The sequence below is a fragment of the Artemia franciscana genome, chromosome 10 (assembly GCF_032884065.1).
Source record: "Artemia franciscana chromosome 10, ASM3288406v1, whole genome shotgun sequence".
Classification (NCBI taxonomy): domain Eukaryota; kingdom Metazoa; phylum Arthropoda; class Branchiopoda; order Anostraca; family Artemiidae; genus Artemia; species Artemia franciscana.
This window is the reverse complement of record NC_088872.1, coordinates 48,996,004-49,021,498: the sequence shown is the minus strand read 5'-3', so window position 1 is coordinate 49,021,498 and position 25,495 is coordinate 48,996,004. Positions and strand designations below refer to the sequence as shown.

At 35.8% G+C, this 25,495-nt stretch overlaps 1 protein-coding gene across 4 annotated transcripts in view; it reads right to left on the bottom strand.

Annotated features, from left to right (window-relative positions):
• The window catches only part of LOC136032304 (proton channel OtopLc-like), a 94,724-nt gene extending 73,437 nt beyond the window's left edge, over positions 1–21,287 (bottom strand). Inside the window, exons 1-2 of one of the 4 annotated variants that reach the window (XM_065712589.1) lie at positions 20,822–21,287; positions 2,635–2,791 (exon numbers count right to left, since the gene is read on the bottom strand). In XM_065712589.1, the coding sequence (XP_065568661.1) occupies positions 2,635–2,791; positions 20,822–20,854 (190 nt within the window). In that variant the 5' untranslated portion in view covers positions 20,855–21,287. Of the gene's footprint in view, positions 1–2,619; positions 2,792–7,062; positions 7,147–20,821 lie in introns of those variants that run through there. The other 3 variants (XM_065712588.1, XM_065712590.1, XM_065712591.1) reach the window with 3 other exon arrangements.
• Positions 21,288–25,495: the final 4,208 nt, after the last annotated feature.

Below are 25,495 nucleotides of genomic sequence, written 5' to 3'. Positions count from 1 at the left end.
AAATTAATCTTCCATTTAATCTTGGAGCACCCTCTAGGTCAAGAATCATATGATTGGCCTCCAAAGCCTATCACCGGGAGACATTGCTTTCCCTGCGTTGCACGTATCCTAGCAATCTAAGCTACTGCAGTTTCATTCTGTCAAGGATGGTTAGTTTGATCTTATGATTACGGAGAATCTATATGTTGGATTCTGGGATGCCGACAATAAGTCATAGTGATTTTGTTTCAAAGGCAGCAAGACAGTACCGATCATCTAGGCTAGTTGGATACTAGTACAAATACAACTACTACTACTACTTACTCACTAAAGCACCAAGCTGCCTGACACCAACATAGCCATGCACGGTCCTCCTCCAGCCCAATCTATTCAAAGCTTTCCTCCTTTCGCTCTCCCAAGAAGCTCCCATTTACCTTAAATCTTTATGACGTTCTCAAACCCCATTTGGGGACTACCTGATTTTCTTTTGGCCCTAGAAGGCTGGCCAACAAAGACAATATTTGGCAATTGTTGCCAAATGTGCTCTTCTACCAGCAGCATCAAACACTTGCTCATAATCTATAAAACTAAGGACTAAATGCGTTTAACTCATCCTCTACGCTTTCTAAAACCACAATAGGTAATTTACTTCCTACTGGAACTGACGCTCACTTTTAGAGGGATTTAGTTAAAGTTTTAGGAAAAAAAGTCTTAGCCCAGAAGGGCTATCAGTTACTGAAAGAACTGCAGTTAAAAAGAGACTGAAGAACTGCGGTGATAGTAAGCAACCTTGTAGAATGTCGACTGATGTTTTAAAGATTTTGGTAACTCCTCCTCCAGCCATAACACGACTTATGAACTTCGTGTATATGTCCCTTACTAGGGAGACCGACTTAAGTAGAATTCCAAAGTGAAGAAGAATGTGCCATAAACCTTCTCTCCAGACGAGATGAAAGGTCAGTTTGAAATCTATGAAGAGGTGGTATAGACGATGTTTTTTCATGATCTGACGGGCTGTAAAAATCTGATCGGAAGTCAGCCTATTTGGTTTCAATTTGTTGACCCCCGATCCCCCATTGCACTTCCTGGCTGAAGGGCCATGAAACGGATATCAGCACCGCCGGTTTGGACCTTAAGGGTCTAGTGCCGTCTTACTTACTTTTTACTTTTGGTTTCAATTTGAAACCGCTCGGTATTCTGGAATGAGTGCTGAGTATGTTGCTCATATACGCCCTAACATGACCAGCAGTCTGGCTTGTCAGACTGATTGATCGGTAGTTGTCACGGACTGCTTTTGAATCTTCCTTATGAAGAGGGGCTATCACGGCTTCACATAGTTTGAAGAAAGTTACGGTGAGGCGGCTATGGTTTGAGGAAGTGACCAATTTATCAGCCAACTGTGGTGATTTGATGATAAAGATCAACGATGGGTCCTGAATTGACTATCAGAAGTTCCAGTTGTATTTCATCAGGTACAGCAGCTTTGTTGGTCTTCAGGGGCATCGTTTCTGGGGGGGATGTGCAGTTGAACTCGTCAATAATTTGAAGAAAAATTATTATATAGCCCATGCCCCTTGACTATCAGGATATGGACTCCTCTTGCTTCCCTCCAAAAACTGTTGGAGCTACGCCCCTGCTGGTCATGTCGTCAAATCTCTAACGACTGCTTCTACTTCCGAGCAAAAGGGGGGATGGTCTTGGGTCGGTAGCGGTTACAGGGAAACTGGATTGGGAGTCAATAGCTCATTAACTAATTCACTTCTACACCCAGAAAAATTACATTAAAAACATTTGCACCATTAGCAATCATTTTGAACTTACGGTCGAACGAGTCTTTATTTTCAGAAAGTTATCGGTAAATATTGCGGAGAACAGATAGATTTTCTAGCTGAAAGGTAAATGCACAATTTTATTTGGTAGTCACCGTAATTTCTAATGCAATAATCACTACCATTGTAATTGACTCCAAATCTCCCTCCCAAATGCCTTGAGACGGCCTAAGTTAAACAGAAAGCTATATGTATTTGTTGGTTTGAATTTTTTTATGCTTACTTTTTATCCAGAGATGATTCATGATGCCAGCTGGAAAAACCATCCATAAATTTAGTGTTCGAACCAGCTTTGTGCTCAAATATGAGCAACAGGGATTCATTCAAATGATATTGAAGCAATTATTATATTTGAGAAGAGCATGGAATGGCAAATAAAATGACAAATTTGATTCATGAAATCTTTCATCTTTGACCTTTTTTTATGACGAAGAATCAAAACGAGTTCACCAGGGCAGTTCAATTTCAATCCGTCACATACAGAAGTCCAAATCCCATATATTCTTACCTAAACATATATCCTGGCCTAAGAATTATTGCCGATCATAATTTGCTTCCCCTTTAATAAGTGGTTCTTATTGGTCCAAAATAATAGTGGCTAGAAATGGATGCACACGTGTGAATGAGGCTTTAGCGACGTCACTTATCCATTTTTGCTTAGCATTCTATAACAAAGCTAAGCTACGTTTGAACTGAACCATAGCGAGTTTTTTGCCTGACAAAATCTACCGTTATCTGTTATGACTTGGCTTTGTCATGTATCAACTAGAAAAAAAGCAGTTAAACTGGAGAAAAAGAAATTTTTACCTACTTTTTGTTAACTTGCCTGCATTTTCAAGAAGCGAATCATCTGAATATTCTGAGCTTAGCGAATTTCTAGACTTTTCAGCAGCTGTATATGCTTCCTTCGGATTTATAGGGGACATCAGAATAAACTTCATTTCCTGGATTGTGCTCTTTCTGTATCCTTCATAGTTGCAACCCTGCACAAAATATTTTGTATGAATATCAAGACCTTCAGAAACCATTTAGTTTAAGAGCGACTAATTCCAGAGAGAGTACTGAAATAGCTTTAAATATCAAGAAATTAAATTTGCTGCCAACTTATTGTAGCTCTAAGTTAAAATTTTATTATTACAGCATTCCAATAAGTCAGTACACTTCCGAATCAAATTACCATTTTGATCATAATAAAGGGTTGAATAAATTTCAATTAATAAAGTGATAGACGTAAATAAAATATTGCCATAAAAACAAAAGCGTCAAACATCTGAATATTTAAGGCAATTGGCCAAAATTACAAAGAAAATGGTTCTGTTCAATGCAGATAAAATAGAAAAGAAAGAAGATTTAAATTTTATGTTGATTCCAAACATGTAAAAACCAACTATCACCTTAACCGTTCTTACAAAATCAAATTATTACCTTGGGAACCTACCAGACATTCGTTAAAAATTAAAATTTATAGTTGGCTTTTTATGTAACCGAAAAATTGCAGGGCAACTAGGCCTCCTTCCCCACCCCTTATTTCTCAAAATCGTCTGATCAAAACTAAGAGAAAGCCATTTAGCCAAAAAAGGAATTAATATGCAAATTTGATTTTAATAATTTATGTGTGGAGAGCCAAAATCAAACATGCATTAATTCAAAAACGTTCAGAAATTACATAAAAAAACTAGTTTTTTTAACTGAAAGTAAGGAGCGACATTAAAACTTAAAACGAACAGAAATTACTCGGTATATGAATTGGCTTGTCCCCTCCGCAATCCCTCGCTCTTTACGCTAAAGTTTGATTCTTTGCCACAATTCTGCTTTTTAAAACAATTAAAAGCTTTAGCGTAAAGAGCGAGGGATTGCGGAGGGGACAACCCATTTCATATATGGAGTAATTTCTGTTCGTTTTAAGTTTTAATGTCGCTCCTTACTTTCAGTTGAAAAAACTAGTTTTTTTATGTAGTTACCCAGGGAACCTACTAGAATTTCGCTAAGTCTATCCTTTTATTTTCTAGAATGTTTAGACTTATAGACAGACTTATAGTATACCTATCTAATTATTATCCAGGGAACCTACTAGAATTTAACGTAATCTATCTTTTTCTAGACTTTCTAGTCAATTCCTACTAGAATTTTTTCTAGTCAATTCCTACTAGGAATTCGCTAAGTCTATCTAAGATAATCTCCTGGGACTTGGCAAAAGAATTTTACCTGAGGCTGGTTAAGGGAATCTACAATATATTTGGCGAAGGGAATGAGTCAGAATTCAGGTCAGGTAAAATTTTTATTTTTGATATAAATAAGTATGCTTTGTTTTACTTTTTCTATCTTTTTTCCCAATGACTTCTTGGTTTCAGGTACAAGACAAGCATGTTTTTTTATATCTGGGATCTTCCACAATTTGGCTAAGGTGATCTACAAAACTTCGTTTAGGATCAGGATATCTACCAGGATTTGTCTCAGGTAACTTACTAGAATTTGAAATGGCATATATTCTATAATTCACCCCAGGAAATCAAACAGAGCATAGCTCTGAGCTAAAACAGCTAACCACATTGATTCGGGTGGACAGACGGAAGCTCGGTGGACTGCTCTCATCCTTAAGTACAAAAAAACATAGACAGATCTGACCCCCCAGACTGACTGGACACATACCATAAAGGCAATCTTGACGATACCAACATTCATACCCAGATACGAAATTCAAGAAATCTAATAAAGACTTATGTGAGACTGGCATATAGTGAATGAGAAAAGTTACCCGGAAATAATAAATAAAGTATGAAAATTAAATAACGAACGTAACAAAAAAAAGGTAAGGAATGATTGCAAAAAAGGAAAAAATGCAAATTTTTTTAGTTTTTAAGTGAACTAGGCACAGTCGTTCTGACTCTATCTCCTCGTTCACTTGGAGGTGAAGTAGGGTCAATAAGAATTTCACATTAACGTAATAAGTAAATGCAATTTTTATACACGCTTATCTTTCGACAAGATACTATAAGAAATACATGAAGGATCGAAATAGTTCATTATAAATGGGGACTATATAAGTTTCATCGGATATGGCTGAAACCTAGTAAAGAATTTGAAAGAAACACTGTTTAGTCATAAACTAGACCATGGGAACTTAAAAAAGGTATGGTAACTTAAAAAAGTGACATGGGAACAAAAAAACAAAAAAAAAACAAGAAAAAACTAAAAAAAGATGAAACTAGAAAAAGAAAAAACTAAAAAAGAAAAAAACTAAAAAAGAACAACTAAAATAAAAGACAAAAAGACAAAAACAAAAGAAAAAGAAAAAAAGAAAAAACTAAAAAAGAAAAAAAAATAAAAAATAAAAAATAAAAAAAACTAAATTAGGTAAGAAACCAAAAAAATAAAAAGAAAAAAAAATAAAAAAAAAAAAAACTAAAAAAGAGAAAAAAGAAGGAATTAAAAAAAAACTAAAGAAGAAAAAAAGAAAAAAACTAAAAAAGAAAAATCAAAATTAAGAAAAAACTAAAATATGACGTCAAAAAAATAAAAAAAAATAAAAAAACTAAAAAAAACTAAAAGAACGAAAAAAATGTAATAAAAGAATAAATCTATATATGACGTCATGTCCGCAACGCGAAAAACCTCATGTCCAGGCTTGCGGCTAATAGAGATAGTAAAAAAATAAGGCGTGTCGCTGTATTACAAAAGCAATGCGTGTATAATTATCCTACAATGTCACTAAAAAGGTACACCAGAGCAACGCAAAACCAGGCTTGCGGCTCAAAGAGAAAGGGCAAGATTAGGAATGTCCAATTTACGTCATCAATTCGATCCAAAAATGAAATAGCGTTGCCAGGACCCAGAACACAAGGGACAATGAGAATCCATATATAGAAGCCTGCTGCGTGCCATGCTGGGGCCCGGCGGCGAAGCCGGCCGGAAAGGCCGGCAATAAAGAAGAAAGGAAAACTAAAAAAAAGAAAAAACTAAAGAAAAAGGTAAAAAACTAAAAAAACTAAAAGAAAAAACTAAAAACTAAAAAAAAAATAAATAAAGAAAACAGAAAACAAACTAAAAAAGAAAAAACTAAAAAAAAAGAAAACTAAAAAAACAAAGAAGAAAAAGAAAACTTAAAAAAGAAGAAAAAAAGTAAAAAACTAAAAAAGATAAAAAAATAATAAAAAGAAAAACTAAAAAAGAAAAACTAATAAAGGAGAAAAAGCTAAAAAATAAAGAAGAAAAAGAAAACTAAAAAAGAAGAAAAAACTAAAAAAAAACTAAAAAAGGTAAAAAACTAAAAAGAAAAAAAGAAAAAATACTTCCTTTAATAACCAAATATCTTTGAACAGACACTTGAGGAAAAGACGCTAATTGCGTAAAGAGCAAAAAACTGATAATTGCAAAATTAATTGTACATGTTTTTAACAAGGGATTATAACAATTCAAAAACTTTAAAAAAGAAAATCAAAATCTTGAAGCTTAGTAGATATCGTTGTTGAAAATCGGGCGTGATTTAATAAACAAATATCTTTGGAAAGACTCAGTATGAAAAGACAGCAAATTATCTGCGGTTAGAAGACAAGCGACAATGAGAATCCATACATAGATGCCTGCCGCGTTCCGAGTGCCAGGGCCAGGCGGCTGGAAATATTTGTAATTATTTTAATAAGAGATTACAACAATTTAAAAACCTTAGTAAAGAAAACAAAATTTTGAAGATTAGTAGATATCGTTGTTAGAAATCGGGCTTGCTTTTATAATCAAATATATCTGAAAAGATTTTAGCATGAAAAGACAGCAAATTGATTGCGGTTAGAAGACAAGCAACAATGAATATCCATATATAGAATCCTGCCGCGTGCCGAGTGCTGGGGCCCGGCGGCAAAACGAAAATGAAGCACAACTAAATCTGCGGTTAGAAGACAGTATAAGGAAAAATCGTAACGAATCAAAAACAGAAGTGAAGCACAGGGAAGTCTGCGGTTAGAAGAAAAGCAAAAGCAAGAATCGCAACTAGCCAAAAATGAAAATGAAGTAAAACGAAATCTGCGATTAAAAGACAAATGAAATGGGAACCACAACGAATCAAATGAAAACGAAGCATAGGGGAATGTGAGGCTAAAAACAAGCAAAAGCGAGAATCAGAACGAATCACAAACAAAAACCAAGCACAACAAAATCTTAAGTTAGAAGACAGGCAAAAGCGAGAATCACAGCGAATTAAAACCAAAGGCCTTCACAATGCTTGGCAGCAACAACCTATGGCACAGAATCCAGAGCTAACCTACAAAGATGCTTTAAACAGTGCAAGTTCTAAAAACTGTCATTCGGAAGCTTCAATGTTGCATTTATTCACAGCTGAGTTCTTTATAATCTCGAAAAAAGAGTAGCAAATAAAGGTGATTCATTTGGAGATTGCTTCTTGCATGGTCAAATCGTATTGTCAGCTCCACAGTTTCCTAACGAATTGGTTTGTCTTTTTTACGACGTCACCCACTTGCTAATGAGGTCATAAGCGAATCCGAAACTGAAACTCATGTTTGCAACATAAATCACAAGGACAAACTTTCGAATTGTGGGCGTCAACCTCCGTACACCTATTTTGATCACGATTTGTTGTGCTTAGCATATGGTAAACGACAAAATGACTTGAACGTTCTGCTACCACCTGAAAATTAGCGTCGGACAATCATTTCTGGATAATAACATTTCAATAAAGTAAGGGTTCTACCTGCGTGGCTTTCCCTAGAGACGTATACAATCCGATTGTCTTATTTAACTGATGTTGACATTTTTTTTTTCTGTAAATTGAATGTTTATTAAATACTTGAATATTAAATCCCCTGGGATTTACTTACTTAACAAGCACAGAGACGTGAAGAAAGAGATTTAATTAGCGTGATGTATTAGACAACATATCTGCGATAGCTATTCAAGAAAAATAGTAAATAGTGTTTTTTTGTTATTTTTTTTTAAAAACCTGCTATTTTTTAGCGAAAAAAAAAGGATCAAAATGGTCGAGTTTTCTAACTTTGCAGAAGGGAGTGGGAACGGTACAGAAGCGCCGTAGTGCTGGCCGTACTTTTGTACTTAAACTGCTGGGGATAGGTGCACCGTGGCCCGTACTTCCCATTTTGTTAGAGAAGTAAGAAGTTGGTTACAACATATCCCCTGTTGGAATAGGAACTGACCCGCGAGAGGAAATTAATATACAATCCTTTCTTCAACTTTATTTTTTGTGCTAATAAGGCGGGAAATGCAAACAATGATATTGCATCGAAATCTGCGCAACATTACAAACCCGATATACTTTTAAAAACCAAGGAAATCCTTTGGCCGCTAGCTAGCATGACTACTCGCGCTTTTGATCACGTAAAGCCACAGGATATTGTGTCCGATTTAATAAGGGCTCTTCGGCATTATGACGAAAAGAAACTACGCTACCAAAGTTTGTAGTTTATTAGCCCGATGATGTGCCGACGAGCCCTGGGGAAATTACTGCAACCCTCACCAGGAAATTCAATGAAGTCTGTAGTACTGTTGATGATCTCAAGGAACACTTAACCTCATTGAAACTTCAGCATGGTAAAGTGTCTCAGGGCTCCTCTGATGTTCGTCAAATGAAACCTACGTACTCAATAATTCTGAAACAACCACCTAAAGGTCTCGATGACAAGAAAGCTGTGACTACTCTTATTAACGCCGTGAAAGATGCAAAACTAAAATCCCCCTTGCACTTTGGCATTGTAGGCCACATTCCTGATGATGCCACGGACACAGATCTGTGCAGTATGATTGAGAATTGGTAGAAAGTAGAAAGGATACGAAACACTCGTTCGTATAAGTTGTTTATCGAAAGTAAGGCTGATCTACTGAAAGCTCTCAAATGTACTTTGACCTTTGGCTATGAGAAACATCAAATTAAGGAGTACAAATTTTTACCAATGCGACGTTATAATTGTCAACAGTACGGGTATGCAGCTCAAACCTGTAAAAACATAAGTCGCTGTTCTCGCTGCGCAGATGACCACAAGAACTCAAGATAGAACCCTTGCTCTAAGGGTGTGAAATGTCCATTGTTGGGTTCTGATGACCATCCCCGCTAAAGCATAAAATGTCTATTAGCAATGAAACTAATGGGAAATAAATGGTAACTCCTCAGCTAAAGGTGTGCTCGTGGAATATAAATGGCGGTTTAATTGAAAACTGCCCTTTTTTGAAAGTGCACTATGCTGTAATGATGTGCTATGTTTACAGGAGCATTTCCTGACAGCTTCCTCTGTCTCTCTACTGAAATTAACTGACTGCATCCAGCTATTTGCTGTGCCTGCTATCTCTTCGGAAAGAGGGACACAGTCAGGCGAAGTTGCCATTCTTGACATTTTTCACCTTGCCACCCAGCTGGCTGGTGAAGACGAACATTATATAGCTGTGAAAACTGGGGATACTGACGTGTTCTCCGTCTATCTTCCAACCGACTACCGTGATCTTGCCTCAAAAGAGGGATTTACTGCTGCATGCGCCAAACTAGTACACTCTGTCAGGGAATGTTTAGATAAGCATTTTCAGGTGATCGTTGTAGGAGACTTTAATCGTGATCTGAATGATAGTGCTAATGCAAAGACTGCAAGGGTAAAATCCTTTTACCCGCTTTTGCTGATCTGCAACCTGTCTTGAACGATTGCTCCTTCACCTATGTCCACAATTCAGGCTCTACTAGCTCTGCGATTTCTTTCTCTGTTCTAACAATATAAAAGTGCCCAATAATTGTCACGTTGACCACGGCGTATCAGTTTCTTATCATTTTCCCTTATCATTTTCCCACTACCTGCCCAATCGAAGTCACTCATGCTGAGAATATGTCCCGAAGTAAAAGAAATTGGTATTCTAAGTCTGAATGGAACAAAATTGACTTAACTTCATACTCAAGTGTTCTTGACAGCATTTTGACGAAAGTTAAAATATCTTCCAGCTCCTTCAGCAGAATGCAGATATATTAGCTAGTGAAAAACCCGATTCTGTTAAACATATACTGTTCTGAGATTACCAATACCATGCTATGTGCTGAAGTTGCTGTTGTACCTAAACATAAAGTACACGTTGCATCTGAAATTCCTAGATGGTCTCTTAGCTCCAAGCTTGTACGAGCACGTAAAACTTCTAAATTTTAGTATCGTATTTGGAACGATTGTGGCAATACCTATGCCTCACCTTGCACCTCATCCTTTGAACATGAATTGGCCAAATATTACACAAGTGAGTTCTCACCCCCTCATACTACTTTACAAGATGAGTTTTCCTCTGCGCTGGATATGGTCTTGGGCCGTTATGAATCTCATCCAGGGTTCATGATAAACGCAAGAAAATTAGTCAATGTATTATGAAACTTAAAAAGAAATATTCACGTGGAGTTGAACAGTTGTGTGGCATGCATCTAGTACATGGACATTAAAATCTCTTACACTATCGTGGGAATACTGTTCCAGATAATATTCAATAGTTGGTTAGTTCCTCATGTTTTTTATGCTGGTATTGTGACCCCAGGGCCTAAGAAAAGAAAAGATAAAAATAAGTGTAGTTCGTATCGACCAATAAATGTTTCACCAGTATTAAGTAAATTATTAGAGCTTTTAGTTATTGATGAGATTACCCGAGTTTGCTCTATACCAAACAATAATCATAACTTATTTATCACCCACTTCACAAAACCAGAGGTTAACTGGAGTAAAATACAAAAAAAAAACAGCAAAAGTAATACAAAAGAAACAAATTTAATCACATACAGAAAAAAGACGGATAAGGCGATGAAAACATCCTAGCCTATAAAGCGCTTCAATAGCTAGCTTCGCAGATAATTTTTTGAAAGCACCAGTGATATCTGTCGCACAATACTTTTTAACCAGTTTTGCATTCCGGTAAGAACGAGGTAGATATAAAAGAAATTTGCAGCACCGGTAATAATTTATGCGAATACGTTTTAGATCACCAGTCAACAGAAGTGGCCTAATACCAGAACAGAAGAGCACAGAATGATCACAAAAATTTGAGTAAAGTCGAGTTAGCGCTCCTTTCCTATGGTGTCAACGATTTGCTACAATCTTAGAGTAACCGAGCCTCAGCTTATCACAAGTATCTTTGACAGCGCGAGACCGGAGAGCATTCATAGAATCGCAAACTGTTATACCAAGCCAACGAAACGATTTAACACGAGGATTACTAAAACCATCGCAGAATAGTGATTCTGAACAATTATTACCGTTGAAAACAAGAAACTCGCACTTGTCAATATTTAGGTACAGGCCGATATCACGGAAAGCAGAAGTAACTGACTTCACTGAACGGGCAAGACCAGACTCAGTTTGACTAATTAGAAGAAGGTCATCCGCATAAGCCAGATATGAGATATCAGATGGTCCTAGTAGGCACGTTAAAAAGAGCTACAGCCGTGAACATATTCAGTTTACTGCTTAGTATAATAGTATAGCTAATAAATAGTCGTAACATTTTTAGCTTCAAAGCAGCTGGACAAGTTTAATACAAAACGAACATGGCGATAGCGAGAGTCAGAACTATACAAGCTTGCTGCAGGCTGAGTATTAGTGACCGACCGAAACTCAATTTTCTCAGATTGATTCCCAGGAAAATACAGATACTTTAAAAGTTATTGTTCTGTGAAGAATAAACAAGAAGAAGGAATTGAATTCACGCCAGAAGTTTTTTTTTTAATACCGGACTCCCAGGAACTATATTAACTACATGATGCAAATATATCATACACTTTTTCTAAGCTGGAACCTGGTAAAAAACAAACCACATTGTCAATGATGGCCTCACTGCCAAACATTCAGTTTTTTTCATGTTTTTGTAGTAAATTAAATAGTACATCATGCTCCTGAAAAGGGTTTTCTTAAAAAAATTGTGTTAAATCATCTCTTGTCAAACGATATGTTTTGTATCATATTGTGTACGAAGATGCAGTTTCTGTCAAAAATCGAAGTTTGCTATAATATTATCTTTTGTTGCTTATAAAAGACATTAAATATGGCTATTCCCTTTCAAATAAGCCCTCTCCCAACATTCTATGACCCTAGTTCGATGCAACTACCCTTGGAGAAAAAAACGGAGACAAATCATTAACTCCCATGCGAAAAAGTGATTTTCCTTGTTGATCATGATGTCGAAATGTGATTTGATGAAGATGAAAAGTGTTTTTCGCTATGATAATTCCTATGGTGCAAGTTATTTCGATCCAACACCATTTTTGAGGGGTTTCTGCTATTTTTAAAAATTTTCGTAAATTTCCTTCCGTAATCAACATCCATCATAATTTTGACGGAAGTTACCATTCCTTGAATCAGCTTCAGGGGGTTCAGTTTCACACAGGTTGAAGTTTGCACAAGGTAAATTTTGTTTGAACTAACTTTCCATGCAACAAACTGTTAACATGATTGATTTTGCTGGACTGAATTTCACACAGGTAAATTTTTCCAATGTGAACTTTTCTGAGCTTAATTTTACGAGAATTAACTTTTACCAGATTAGGTCTTGCGGTGGTTGGATTTTGCTGGCTGAGTTTTGCAAGAACTGATAAAATAAAATCCAGGCCGAAGAGTTTCGGCCTGGATTTTGCACTTAATAGCAAAATACCTACAAGGCAAAGATTTTTTGAGCCTTTTGATTGAAATAGGATAATAATATTAAACATTAAAGTCTTGGACTTTTTCCAGATTAGCATCCAGCGCAGTGGTGTAATTGCGTCAAAATCCTGGGGGAGGGGGCAAAGTTGGAGCCAGTTTTCCCAATTCAATTGGAAATGACAGTGAAACTGAAAAATGAGGCAAATATTACCAAAAGGGCAAAGATATACTAAAGAAAACTGACCTATTTCACTCGATACTTGAAGTATGCAGGGTTATCATAATTTTGACAAGATTTTTTGCAGAAACCAAATTTTAGCTGGGGGGAACTTAGGTCTGGGAGCAAACTTAAGTCTGGAGTGGGCAGTTACCCCGTTGCCCCATAGTAAATTACGCCCCTGATCCTGTGTACCTCCAAGCATGTTGGATTTCAATTAATAAGCAAATTATATACCTGAAATCGTATCCGAAATATTAGAAATAATATATAACAGTTTTTTTCATAAAATATTATTTGACTGTATCCACAGCCTATATTGGGTACCTGCGTTTCGTAGTTTTACACCAACACTATATTAAACGTTTAGAGGGACTAAGACTAAGTAACTTTCTTGAACGAAAGTAACTTTTTAGAGCTGATTTTAAACTGCTTTCGAATAGCTGATTGTAAAGAAGCGGAATTAGTACAAACGGTAAATTACCTTTTAGTATGTATTATTTTAATATTGAAATAATACAAGTCTTTAATTGCACTAAGGTCTTTATTATAATTATTTGGGAGGGTGAAGGAGCGTACGTAGCTGGGTTGGCCTGAGCCGGCTTGGTGCTTCGGTCAGATATTAGTAACTGTAGTAGTAGTGTGTGTTGTTTTTGAGCTTCTGTTCTTATGACTTTCGTTTATTACTGACAAGTGTCGCTCTCTACTTACTGTCAATGACCACAAACGATTTAATTATCCTTAAATGTCTTGTTTTTACGTCTATTCAAATTGGGAAATTCGCAACTTCCTTAAGTTAGAATTAGCAATTTTGTTTCAGCTTCTTTTGGATGGGAACGCCCAGTAGATCCGTAGTGAAAACCAAAGAACATTTATTTTCAATGTCAACTGCGTCAATAGAATGAATAACTTAAAGGATATCCACTTGAGAGATTTTAAATACAGAGCTTTTAAAATCACAACCGAAATCAAACAGCTTTTTGGCAATTCTAAAACCTTCAGAAGCCAATCTGACCAAGTCTGTAAAACAAACCCGGAAAAAATTTTTTATGCACTACATTTAATGTATAATTTCAACTTTACTTTCATTTTATTGTAACTTAGTTTCTATAATATTTTAGTGTAGCAAAGGTATAGTGGGAGCAATTTTTAAACATTTTTTTATTATGACTTATGTGATTAACAGTGGGAATATTGAATTAGAAAACCGAGTTTTTTATGTCGTTGAGATTCCTCTTCGAGGTTTGACTGATAATTAATATGTGGTGTTGTAATGTAATGCGTCATCTTTTATTTTACTTTGGTAGAAATTTGAGCTTATTTTTTTTTTCAGAGCTCCACCTTTTTCTTGAACTGATCACAACATAAATAACCAGTAGTAAAACTCTTTCACATAGTTACTAAAACAAAGAGAAATCTCAAAATGAAAAAAACAAAGAAGATTACGATCAGTAGAAGGAAAAAACAAGCTAAAACGACGCATATATATCGCCTGTATAACATAAGGCGTCTTCAACGCTAAGAAACAAGGAGAAAATCTAAACGAACTTAAAACTACATAAAGTGAAAAAGCAAGAAATTTTTATCATAGATGGCCAGTTCGGCCCTAGATCTTATACAGTTACTAGCACTGGTTTGCGTATGAGATAAAAAAAAAACTTGGAAGTTCGCTACAATATCTACTGTGACTAGCACTGATAGTGCTCAAAAAAAAGAAAAAAAACAAAAAACGAAAGAATTTTGTGCCCTCTTGACCATTTCTCTTGAAACATTTCTCGTGACCTCTTTTAGTAAGGGTCTAGTCTTAAACAAATTCATTACATTCGGTTGATTCTTGACTGGCTTATATCCTGCGCGACTCTCCAGAAAGTAGGCAACGTTTGGGATTGGAAAAAGTGTGTAACTAAGCGGAATGTCTTTATTATATAGGAATATCTTTGAACTAAGATCCTGATGATCCTTAGAATTTGTAATTTGACTTATTCCATATGCATAAAATTGGTGACTTGGGACCCAAGGTGGTGACCAGACGCTGAGATCGGTCTTATATCAAGAGATACATTTGGATCTTAAATCATATTGGACGGAATATTCAATTTGATTGATTGAAAGTTCAACACTGTTGGACTTAGGGACTGAATTCGAGACTAACCTCATGTTCAATATTGTATTTCAGTTTTATAATATTTGGCGTTCCAGGGGCAATTGCAATGATTGAATTGCATTCAAAAGCGTTTTTTGAAACCTTTTAAATTGATTATTCACTTATTGTGCGTTAGACCTCAATGAGCTAAAATTTGTTTGTGTTTTTTTTTTTTTTTTTTTTTTTTTTTTTTTTTTTTTTTTTTTTTTTTTTTTTTTTTTAGATAGAAATACCTTTCAGGACAAATTAAATCTCTCCTGTCTGAACCTTTCTTAAAAGTGGTAAGGAGCTGTAATATGTTCAACTCTAGCAGTTTTTTTTTTCATTTTCGACTATAACTTTTAATATAACAGAAATAACATAGGTTTATAGAGACGGCTATTTAGTTCCCTAAAGCTTTTGGATCTGACGACATTGTTGATCAACAATCTGTTCCGGCGAGCCATTGTTAATCATCAATATGTTCTAGCTAAAAACATAGTGGTTGATAGTTGATATGTTGAAGGTCTTAATAGTTGACTATGTTGATAGTTAATATGTTCTAAAGGTTTTGTTGATCAACACAGTGGACGAAAACGATCTGCAACTGAAATCGTTGTTTGTCAATTTTGTTGGTCAAATTTAAGCGGTAAATTTCGAAATTGGTATCATGAGGGAAAATTATTTTTGTTCTTATCATTTTAGAAAGGAAAATAGTTAGTTTGCCGTAAAGGTTGTCAGAGGTGTTCCAGGGGGGTGACTGGGACAAGCTGCACCAGGCGCTGGTTGGGGGGCTGTAGTTCAGGGAAATTACCATCTCGGTGTTTCATTCAAAATTCAATTGAAATTAATTCATGACATGACAGAAACGCATAAGGTTTTTTAGGCAAAAGCTTGTTGATCAACAATATTGATCAATCCCTTTGGAGGGAAAAGGGGCAGGTAGTACAAAAGAAGGTACCTTCTCATGTCTTATTTTGGTAACAGATCGAGATACCAATAAGTATAACAACCTTCAGAGACGTTCGTAGGTTTGCTGGTGCCCAGGGCAAAACTAATTACAGCGATCCCCTTCCGTCTCAAATATAAGCCAAAAAAAGCCTAATCAAGGTGATATATATAATCAAACTGAGAAAGTATGTTTCCTTATGAAAGTATGTTTTGATTCCAGTCAGCAGAATGAAATTGAGTAGACAAGATCTATCCCAGAGTTGACTTAATGCATTGACTAGTAAGTGCAGTTTTATCGTCTCAGTTTGATTGACACTTTCCCAATAAAACAAGTAGGCTTGTCCCCTCAAATAAGAAAGCCTCAGAGAACCTAATACAACAAGAAAAATATTTACAGGATTCATTTCTGCACCTAACTATGGATTCAACTTAAAAACGAAAATTTATTGCAATAAGGGGGATTCGAAAAAAGAGCTTCAAAATGCCGGAGACAAGAAAAAAATACACCGCTGGAATCGCCAAAGTCAAAAACCCATAACTAGAGACTTACACCCCCCCCCTCCCCCACCTTAGAATGAGTAACATTGAATAAAATGTCACCTTTTTGTGTTTTCTCCCAGAGTCGGCCGTATCAAACAATGGTCTTATTCGGAGAAGGTTCATTTGAATGAAATTCACAATGCCTAGTGCTTCTTTTAAGTATGAAAAGATTGTGGAACTTAAAAATGCCGTTTCGTGCCATTTTATGCCAAAAATGTCAATTTTGCCCAGAGAAGATAAAAATGTGTGTCTCCTTTTTTCGCGAAAATTCTCTATATTTGTAGAATTCTTAAATCTAGCATTTTACTGAAAACTGAAGCTGGTTGAGTTTTTTGAAGAACCTTTTGCACACTTAAGAGTTATCAGTATCATGGTCGATGAAATGCTACTGAGTGCCTTATAAATGAGTTTGTTGTTTCTGCCGATCATCTATGAACTTTTCCGCTCCTAGGAAACCATTTTCGCGCCGGCTTTGTGTTTTCAGTAACGCTCTAGTCCTTAAAATTCTACAAATATACAAAAATACCACGTAACATTTTATTTGAGCTTGTTAAGTAGATACATCTTGCGTAATTGGTAAAGTAATAATTTTATTCGTTTTAAGTTTCGATTTCGCTCTTGACTTCCGTAAGGAAACCCCCTTTTTTAAGCTAACCAGTCTTTAGGCGAGTTCTAAAGAAAGTAACAAAAGAAAAGCCTTTTTTCTACAATTATTTACAGTTTCAGTTGTGGTTTATTGTCATGAGTGAGCAAACTTAAGTACCTAGAAGCCACTCATGCTTTATCGATGCGTTTTGAAAATAAGTTAATACATTACGTTTTTATACGAATAATATATCTTATTAAAAGTTTCGTGTTTGGGCATCATTTCGAAAAGGAAAGTTTTGATAAAACTTCAGTTTTTTTCTTTTCAATGTTTGACTACATAGGATGAATTCCATCCTTTCTAGTTGAAAACTGAAACAACGAAGTCTCTTAGCCAGCCTGCTTATTGAGTGTCGTAAGAAAGGTATCTAACCTCAGCTTATCAATGAATTTCCACGGTTTCAAATGGATTTTAGGAACTATTAAATAAAAAAAAACGTTTTTTAAATGAAAGTAAGGAGCGACATTAAAACTTAAAACGAACAAAAACTACTCCGTATATGAAAGGGGCTTTTCCTCCTCAACGCCCTGCTCTTTACGCTAAAGTTTGACCCTTTCTCTTAACTCTACTTCTTAAAAGAGTAAAAAACTTTAGCGTAAAGAGCAGAGCGTTGAGGAGGATAAGCCCCTTTTATATACAGAGTAATTTCTGTTCGCTTTAAGTTTTAATGTCGCTCCTTACTTTCATTTAAAAAAAAAACTTGTTTTTTTATTTAATTTCTGGGCGTTCTTTAATTAATGCATGTTTTGATCTTGGCTCTCCGCATATAAATAATTAAAATGAAATTTGCATTTTAATTTTTTTTTTTTTTTTTTTTTTTTGGCTAAATGGCTTTCTCATAGTTTTAATCGGAAGATTTTGAGAAAAAAGGAGAGAGGGAGGAAGCCTAGTTGCCCTCCAATTTTTTGATTACTTAAAAAGGCAACTAGAACATTTAATTTTTTACGAACATTTTCATTAGTAAAAAATATACGTAATTTACGAATTAACTTACGTAACGAACTTGTATATTCGTATGTTTTTATTGCGCATAAAAGGGAATTCACCCCTCATCGATAACTCGCTCTTTACACTAAAGCTTAAATTCTGTCCCAATTCCTTCAGAATAACCCTTGAATCACAAAGGCCGTAGAATAAATAGTTGAAATTACTAAAAATACTTTACCGTAAAGAGCGAGGTATTACGAGGAGGTAAACCCCTCATATGCGCAATAATTTCTGCTCGTTTTAAGTTTTAATGCTGCTCCTCACTTTCAGTAGAAAAAAACTTTTCATATTTATTTTTTCATTGTTTTTTTTTTAATAATACTAAAAAATTCTGCTTCCCTTTCATTGAAAGTCTCTTCCCCCAAGAGAAGTTTTTCCATGGAAAGATCCTCCAACGTAACCCCACCCCCACCTCAACTCTCCCTCCCAAACCAAAAAATCCCCTGACAACGTCCGTACACTTCCCAGTAACCATTACCATATGTAAACACAGGTCAAACTTTGTAACTTGCAACGCCTCCCACGGGGACTGTGGGGGAATAAGTCGTCCCCAAAGACATAGTTATTAGCATTTTTGGTCACTTAAAAAGGGCACTAGAGCTTTTAATTTTCATTAGAATGAGCCCTATCGCGGCATTCTAGGACCACTGGGTCGATACGATAACCCCTGGGGGAAAAAACAACAAAAACACAAATAAACACGCATCCATGATTCGTCTTCTGGCAAAAAATGCGAAATTCTACATTTACAAACAGTTCGTGGTAACGAACTGTACTAAAGAGTGACCCGGCTCAATAGTAACCAAAACTCTAAAAAATGGAATTTTGATACCAATAGCTACATCAAAAGAATAGCATTTTAATGCTGATTTTAATGAGAAAATTTGCTTTATTTTAGAAAATAGGGGGAAACAACCCCTAAAAATCATAGAATTTTAACCAAAATCACACCATCAGATTGTAGAAGTTTCAAGCTCATATCTACAAAAATGTGGAATTTTGTATTTTTTGCCAGAAGGCAGATCACGGGTGTGGGTTTATTTATTTGTTTTTTTGATTGTTGCTTTTTTTTCCCAGGGGTGATCGTATCGACCCAGCGGTCCGAGAATCTTACAAGAGGGCCCATTCTAACGGAAATGAAAGTTTCTAGTGCCCTTTTTAAGTGACCAAAAAATTAGGGGGCACGTAGGCCCCCTCCCATGCTAATTATTTTCCCAAGGTCACCGGATCAAAATTCTGAGATACCCATTTTATTTAGCGTAGTCAAAAAACCTTATAACTATGTCTTTGGGGACGACTTACTCCCCCACAGTCGCCGTAGGAGGGGCCACAAGTTGCAAACTTTGACCAGTGCTTACATATAGTAATGGTTATTTGGAAGAGTACAGACGTTTTCTGGGGGATTTTTAGGTTGAGGAGGGGAATTGAGAAGAGGGGGATATGTTGGAGGAACTTTCCTTGGAGGAATTTGTCATGGGGGAAGAAAAGTTTCATGAAGGGAGAGCAGGATTATCTAGCATTACTTAAAAAAAAACAATGAAAAAATAAATATAAAAAAATTTGCGACTGAAAGTAAGGAGAAGCATTAAAACTTAAAACGAACAGAAATTATTACGTTTATGATGGGCTCACCTCCTCCTAATACCTCTCTTTACGCTAAAGCATTTTTTGTAATTTCAACTATTTATTCTACGGCTTTTGTGATTCAGGGTCATTCTTAAGAAATTGAGATAAGATTTAAGCTTTAGTGTAAAGAGCGAGGTACTGATGAGGGGGTGAATCCCTTCATATACGTAATAAAAACATGATACAAAAGTTTGTTACGTAAGCTTATTTGTAAGTTACGTATATCTTTTATAAATAAACATTCGTAAAAAATTAAAAGTTCTAGTTGCCTTTTTAAGTAACCAAAAAATCGGAGGGCAACTGGGCCTCCTCCCCCGCTCTTTTTTCTCAAAATCACTCGATCAAAATTACGAAAAAGTCAAGTAGCCAAAATGAAAACATGCGTTGTTTCAAAAACGTTCAGAAATTAAATAAAAAAACAAGTTTTTTTAACTGGAACACCCCGCTCTTTAAGCTAAAGTTTTTTTTAGTTTGACTCTTTCTCTTAATTCTACTTTTTAAAACAGTAAAAAACTTTAGCGTAAAGAGCGGGGCGTTGATGAGGAAGCAGACCTTCCATATGCTAAGTAATTTCTGTTCGTTTCAGGTTTTAATGTCGCTCGTTACTTCCCGTTAAAAAAAAACTTGTTTTTTTTTAATTAAAATTGTAGATAGGAGCTTGAAACTTCCACAACGAGGTTCTCTGATACGCTGAATCTAATGGTGTGATTTTCGTTAAGATTGTATGACTTTTAGGGGGTGTTTTCCCCTATTTTTCTAAAATGAGGCAAATATTCTCAGGCTCGTAACATTTGATAGGTAAGGCTAATCTTGATGAAAGTTATATATTTAAAATCAGCTTTAAAATGCTATTTTTTTATGTAACTATTGGTATCAAAATTCTATTTTTAGAGTTTCAGTTACTATTGAGCCGGGTCGCTCTTTACTACAGTTCCTTACCACGAACTGTTTGATAATGAAACTTATTCAAATTATTGAGCTTTCCATGAACCTGGAAACGGTATTGAAGAATATCAGAGTTCGGTACTTACCGGTTATATAATAGACACTAGGGATGTTAAGTTCGATTAATGCTAATGAAATGAAACAAAATATGATGAATGTATAGTAGTATAGAAACAAATTTGGGCTACATATTTGAAAATAAGGGGGGTGGGGTAAAGCATAGAATATATTAAATGCGTAAACTAATCATTGCTGTATATAATATCTGCTATGCTTTACCCCCAGCCACCCCCCTAATGTGCAAATATATAGCCCAAACTTTTGATAAAGCTAATGAAATAAAACAAAATATGATGAAAATATAATACTTACTAACCGGTTATTATCCCATCTGATCTTTTCCATCCAAATGATCGACAGTATAAAGAAGTTACTTGACCAGTTTCTCGTGTCGAAATTTTATAGTGTCTATTATATAACCGGTAAGTACCCAGAGTTCTCACATTGCTGCTACTGACAACTCACCGCAACACTTAACCTCTTGAGGTCAACAAAGCAACAAAACCTCATCCTCTGCCTCAGTCTCTTCAGAGCTTCACTTGCTCCGTCCCATGAATCTCTTACTTTCTTTGAAACAAATACACGAAAAACTCAGTTCAATCAAATTTTTCTAGGATAATCCTCTTGACTAACTTTAGCCCCGCTCCTCCTTTTTATATCCATTTATTATAAATCGAGAGCCAATCAAACCGAAAGAAGAGAAACTGAAAAATTTCCTTTCGGACATAGAACATTGATGTAACAAATTTTATAAACAAAGAAAAATACTCTTTAAAAAGATACAAACAAACATATACCGCTGTTTTAGTATATCCAAAGCCGGGTAAAATAAAGAAACTTGAAAACAGTATCAGCCACGAAAGAAAAATATCAAATAAAGATCCGTCACCATTCGCCTGATAAATTCTGTTCCGCTTCCCTGCTTACAAATAAAAGCTGATTAAATGCAGTGACACAGACAAAACAGAAGGACAAATTATGCCGTGCGTTTTATTATATTTTTTCTCTTCTCTCTTCAAGGTTACTAAGCTGATAGTACTTTGCCAAGAAAATTCTTTCGGGGAATATTCCAGGTCACCAGAAAATATCTAACTTGCTTTATAAATAATGAATCTTTTTCCAATTTCCCGAGGATCCCAAAAATTATCTTAATTCTAAAAACATATGAAGGTTCTAATTTAATCAGGAGATGGGCAGTTGGAAAACATCTTGGTGAAAATAAATCAAGAAAAACTAACAGAGGGTGCCACTGCAATCATTGTAATCATCATGACCATCATTACAGTCAACATTATGGTTCATCCTCATCCTCATCATCAAGATAACTGCTATTATGATAACGATCATTATCGTCCCCAAAATTCTTTCGGGGAATGTTTCAGATTACCAGGAAATATCTAACTTGTTTATAAACTGTGAATCGATGTCCAATTTACCAAAAATCTCAAGATTTAATTTAAGTCCAAAAAAATATGTAAGGGTCCTAATTTAATCAGGAATGTTTTTTTTTTTTTTTTTTCATCAAGCTTAATGTTGCCCATCCAAAGCTGCAAGCCTGAGGAATTTCGCCTGGTTCTTGAGAGGGGGAGACATCCCCAAAAAGTCAAGTGATTTTAATGAAAATCGTGCCATCGTATTCAGAATATTAAAGAATTCTACTGCACAGGCTTCATCTGTTATCTATAAAATGTGGAATTTTGTAATTTTTGCCAGACGAAAGATCAAGGACGACCGTATAATTGTTTTTCCCAGGGAGTCGTATCGAAACAATAGTCCAAGAAGATCGGGAGAGGGCTCATTCGAACGGATATTAGAAGTTCTAGTGCCCTTTTTAAGTAACCAAAAGGATTGGTGAGGTGGGGGCAACTAGTTCCCTCCCGCGCCCTTTTTCCCCAAAGACATCTGATCGAAATGTAGAGATAGCCATTTGGTTCAGTATAGTTTAAGAAAACTATGCCTCTGGGGATAATACGGCTCACCATAGGTTTTACGGAAAGGGCTATAAGTTATACAATTCGCCCGTCGTTTACACATAAAGGGTGTCTCGAAGCCTGAATTGAATCTACTACAAATTGAATTTATTTCAGACTTAGACTACATTTACGAATTTAAACAACTAACATTAGCCTGAAAAAAAGCGCAGCATCAAAGCATAAGCTTAATGGCCAGTGATGAAAAAAACACGCGGAAATAATGTTGAAAACAATGATGAAAACAACAACTAATACAAATAAAGGGCTTATTAAATCGGGCATTCTTTTTTAGACACCATTTAGCTTTCGTTATTGGGAAACAGACTAACAATTTTCGTGAGGGGTTCTGTGGAGGCGTGGGTTTTCATTTGTCTTTCTTTCTCTTTTGATGCACAATTTTGTATGTGGGGATTTTGTTGAGGGGGAAATTTTCAGCGGGGAGGGAATAGTCTGGGGGGATTTTCCAAAAGTGAGCAATGTCTACATTGTGCTGTGGGTTAATACCTCCCTTCTTATTACAGAAAAACTTTTCTGACATGCTTCACAGATTTACCTGATAATACAGTGATGCTATGATAATACAGTAAGGAGAAACATTAAAACTTAAAAAGAACAGAATTCACTCCGCATATGAGGGGGCTGCATCTGCCTCAGTCCTCGCTCTTTTCGCTAAAGTCTTTAAGTTCTTTAAAAACCCTTCTCATTCAAATTCAACGGTCCTTGTCTTTCAGGGGTCATTCTTAAAATAATTTGGGACATCAAGTCAAGTTTGTTTAAGTTTTAATTTTGCTCCTCACTTTCAACTGAGAAAGGTGGATTTTTGCATATCATAGTTGGACAGTTCGGCTTTAGATCTTTTAGTACACTTAACTGACGTGTCGAGAAGTTTATAGGAAGCAGACATTACGAATTCGTTCCAGTTGAGGATTTTAAGAGGGCTCAATACAAAGGATCTGAAAAGAGCAGGGCAAAACATTTTGAGAATATGTTAAACCATAATAAAGTTTTAAGAATTGATATAGGAAAGATTAGACAAATTTCTGACACGTTGCAAGCACCGGGAGTTTTAGCAAGGATGAGTTAAAGACAATATTAAAAGGATTGAAAAATACCATGTATTTCTAATCAGTATTATTTCTACAATCAGTATTTCTAATTTCTAAATTAGAAATACTGATATCCTCAATAACTAGTGAAGTTGTTTAAATATACAAAAGCTAAGGATTTTTCAAACTCCAAACCTCAGAAAGGATACTATTCAGACTCACGACTCAAAGAATCCTGCTCAGCCTCAAAGCTGCTCCCATCAAAGTTGAGGTAAAATACTATGACCACGCTATTTGGAATGCATCATAAACACATAAAATTATCACATTTTACCGTAATACCGCTGACTTAGTAAAGGGCAATGTCTCGAAAGACATGTTGAGTGTCTGGAATGGCCATAAGTTTTGTCTAAAAGAGCTTCACATACAGAGTCATCGGTATCATTGGTTCGCAAAAAATCAACCATATAAATCCGGACTACTTACTTATAATGTACATCATAGTAAAGCAGTTGTCAAATGCAATACCCATTAAAAATCTGGAGAGAGCAAATACGAGAAAATTCATTGAAAATGAAGATATGATTCCACCAGCTGCCGCAACTGTGCCACTAGTGCCACCATGCACTATAGCGCGGTAAATGAGTTTTTACTGAGTTGGTAGTTATTGTGTGGTAGTATGGTAGTTAATTAGTCAGAAGCAAGATACCCAATATTATGGATAAATTTTTTTGTTAAGGGGTAAGCACCTATTGATTATTACAGAAAGTCTAACTAAGCCCCTGTATAAAAAAAGGAGATAAAAGTGAGTCTATTAATTTCAGAGGCATTAGTTTAATTTATTTAGAAAGAAAATTACTTAGTATGGTGAAACGTTTTAAAGCTAATCGATGTTGTAGGTCAAGTCGTAAGAGAAGGTCAAGGTCAAGGAGAAGTAGATCAAGTTTTGTAGTTTGTAGGTCTGAATCTGATTAGTAAAAAGTGTCTGAATCATCAGATCCTTGAATAAGAGTCCTGGAATTTAAAAATTATGAACAAAAGAGCTCTGGTATTATAAAAAAAAAGTAAGGAAGAATAGAAAGATAAGTCTTCCGGCTAAGATTAGGGTAGTGTAAGCCTCAATACTGAAAATGGCAAAGTATGACTCTGAAATGCGGGCGCTCTAAAAAGCTAAAGAAGATCTGTTGGACGCTTTCCAGAAGAACTTTCCAAAGACAGTTTTAGGTGCTCGTTCGATTTGCCGTATATAAAGAAATAAGGTATATGAAAAATGTGGTTCAATCCCTCTTTCTAAGGCTACTGTGAAAGAAAGCTTCAGATAGCTTGGTCATGATTTACAGATGAGGGATAATATTTTGCCAAAATCTGTACCTTTCAGCCATCCCTTTGGAGACTAATGAAAAAGAGAAAGTCCTCAAATGGATGAGAAGAAGTTATAAGAAAGAATGTCACGAAAGAGGATTAAATAGGATTACAATAAAGAGGATAACTGCAAAAGGGGATTACAATAGTTAAATTAGGGATATGAAAATTAAAAAAAAAGAAAACTAAACAGGAAAACCCAATAAAAAATCATAAATACATTGCCATGCTAACAAGCATCCGAGGGTCAAAGGCCAGAGCTTTCGACAGCAGCGAGCTCGGCAAGCAGAGTGAGGGAGTGTTGGGCTATATATGTTGGGCTATATGTCCGAAGTTGGGCTATATATGTTGGCTATATAGTGTTGGGCTATATGTCCGAAGTTGGGGGGCTATATATGTTGGGCTACATGTCCGAAGTTGGGCTATATGTCCGGCTATACGGCTAAGGGCTATAGTGTTGGGCTATATGTCCGATGGCTCAATGCCTGAGCAAGAAGAGGGTGGCGACAAGAAGCTGGCGAGCCCAGCTTGCTGAAGAGCCTTTGCTAATGCATACACACTTTTGGGGCGAGGAAAAGTCAGCAACAGCAGCTTTTGTAACCTCT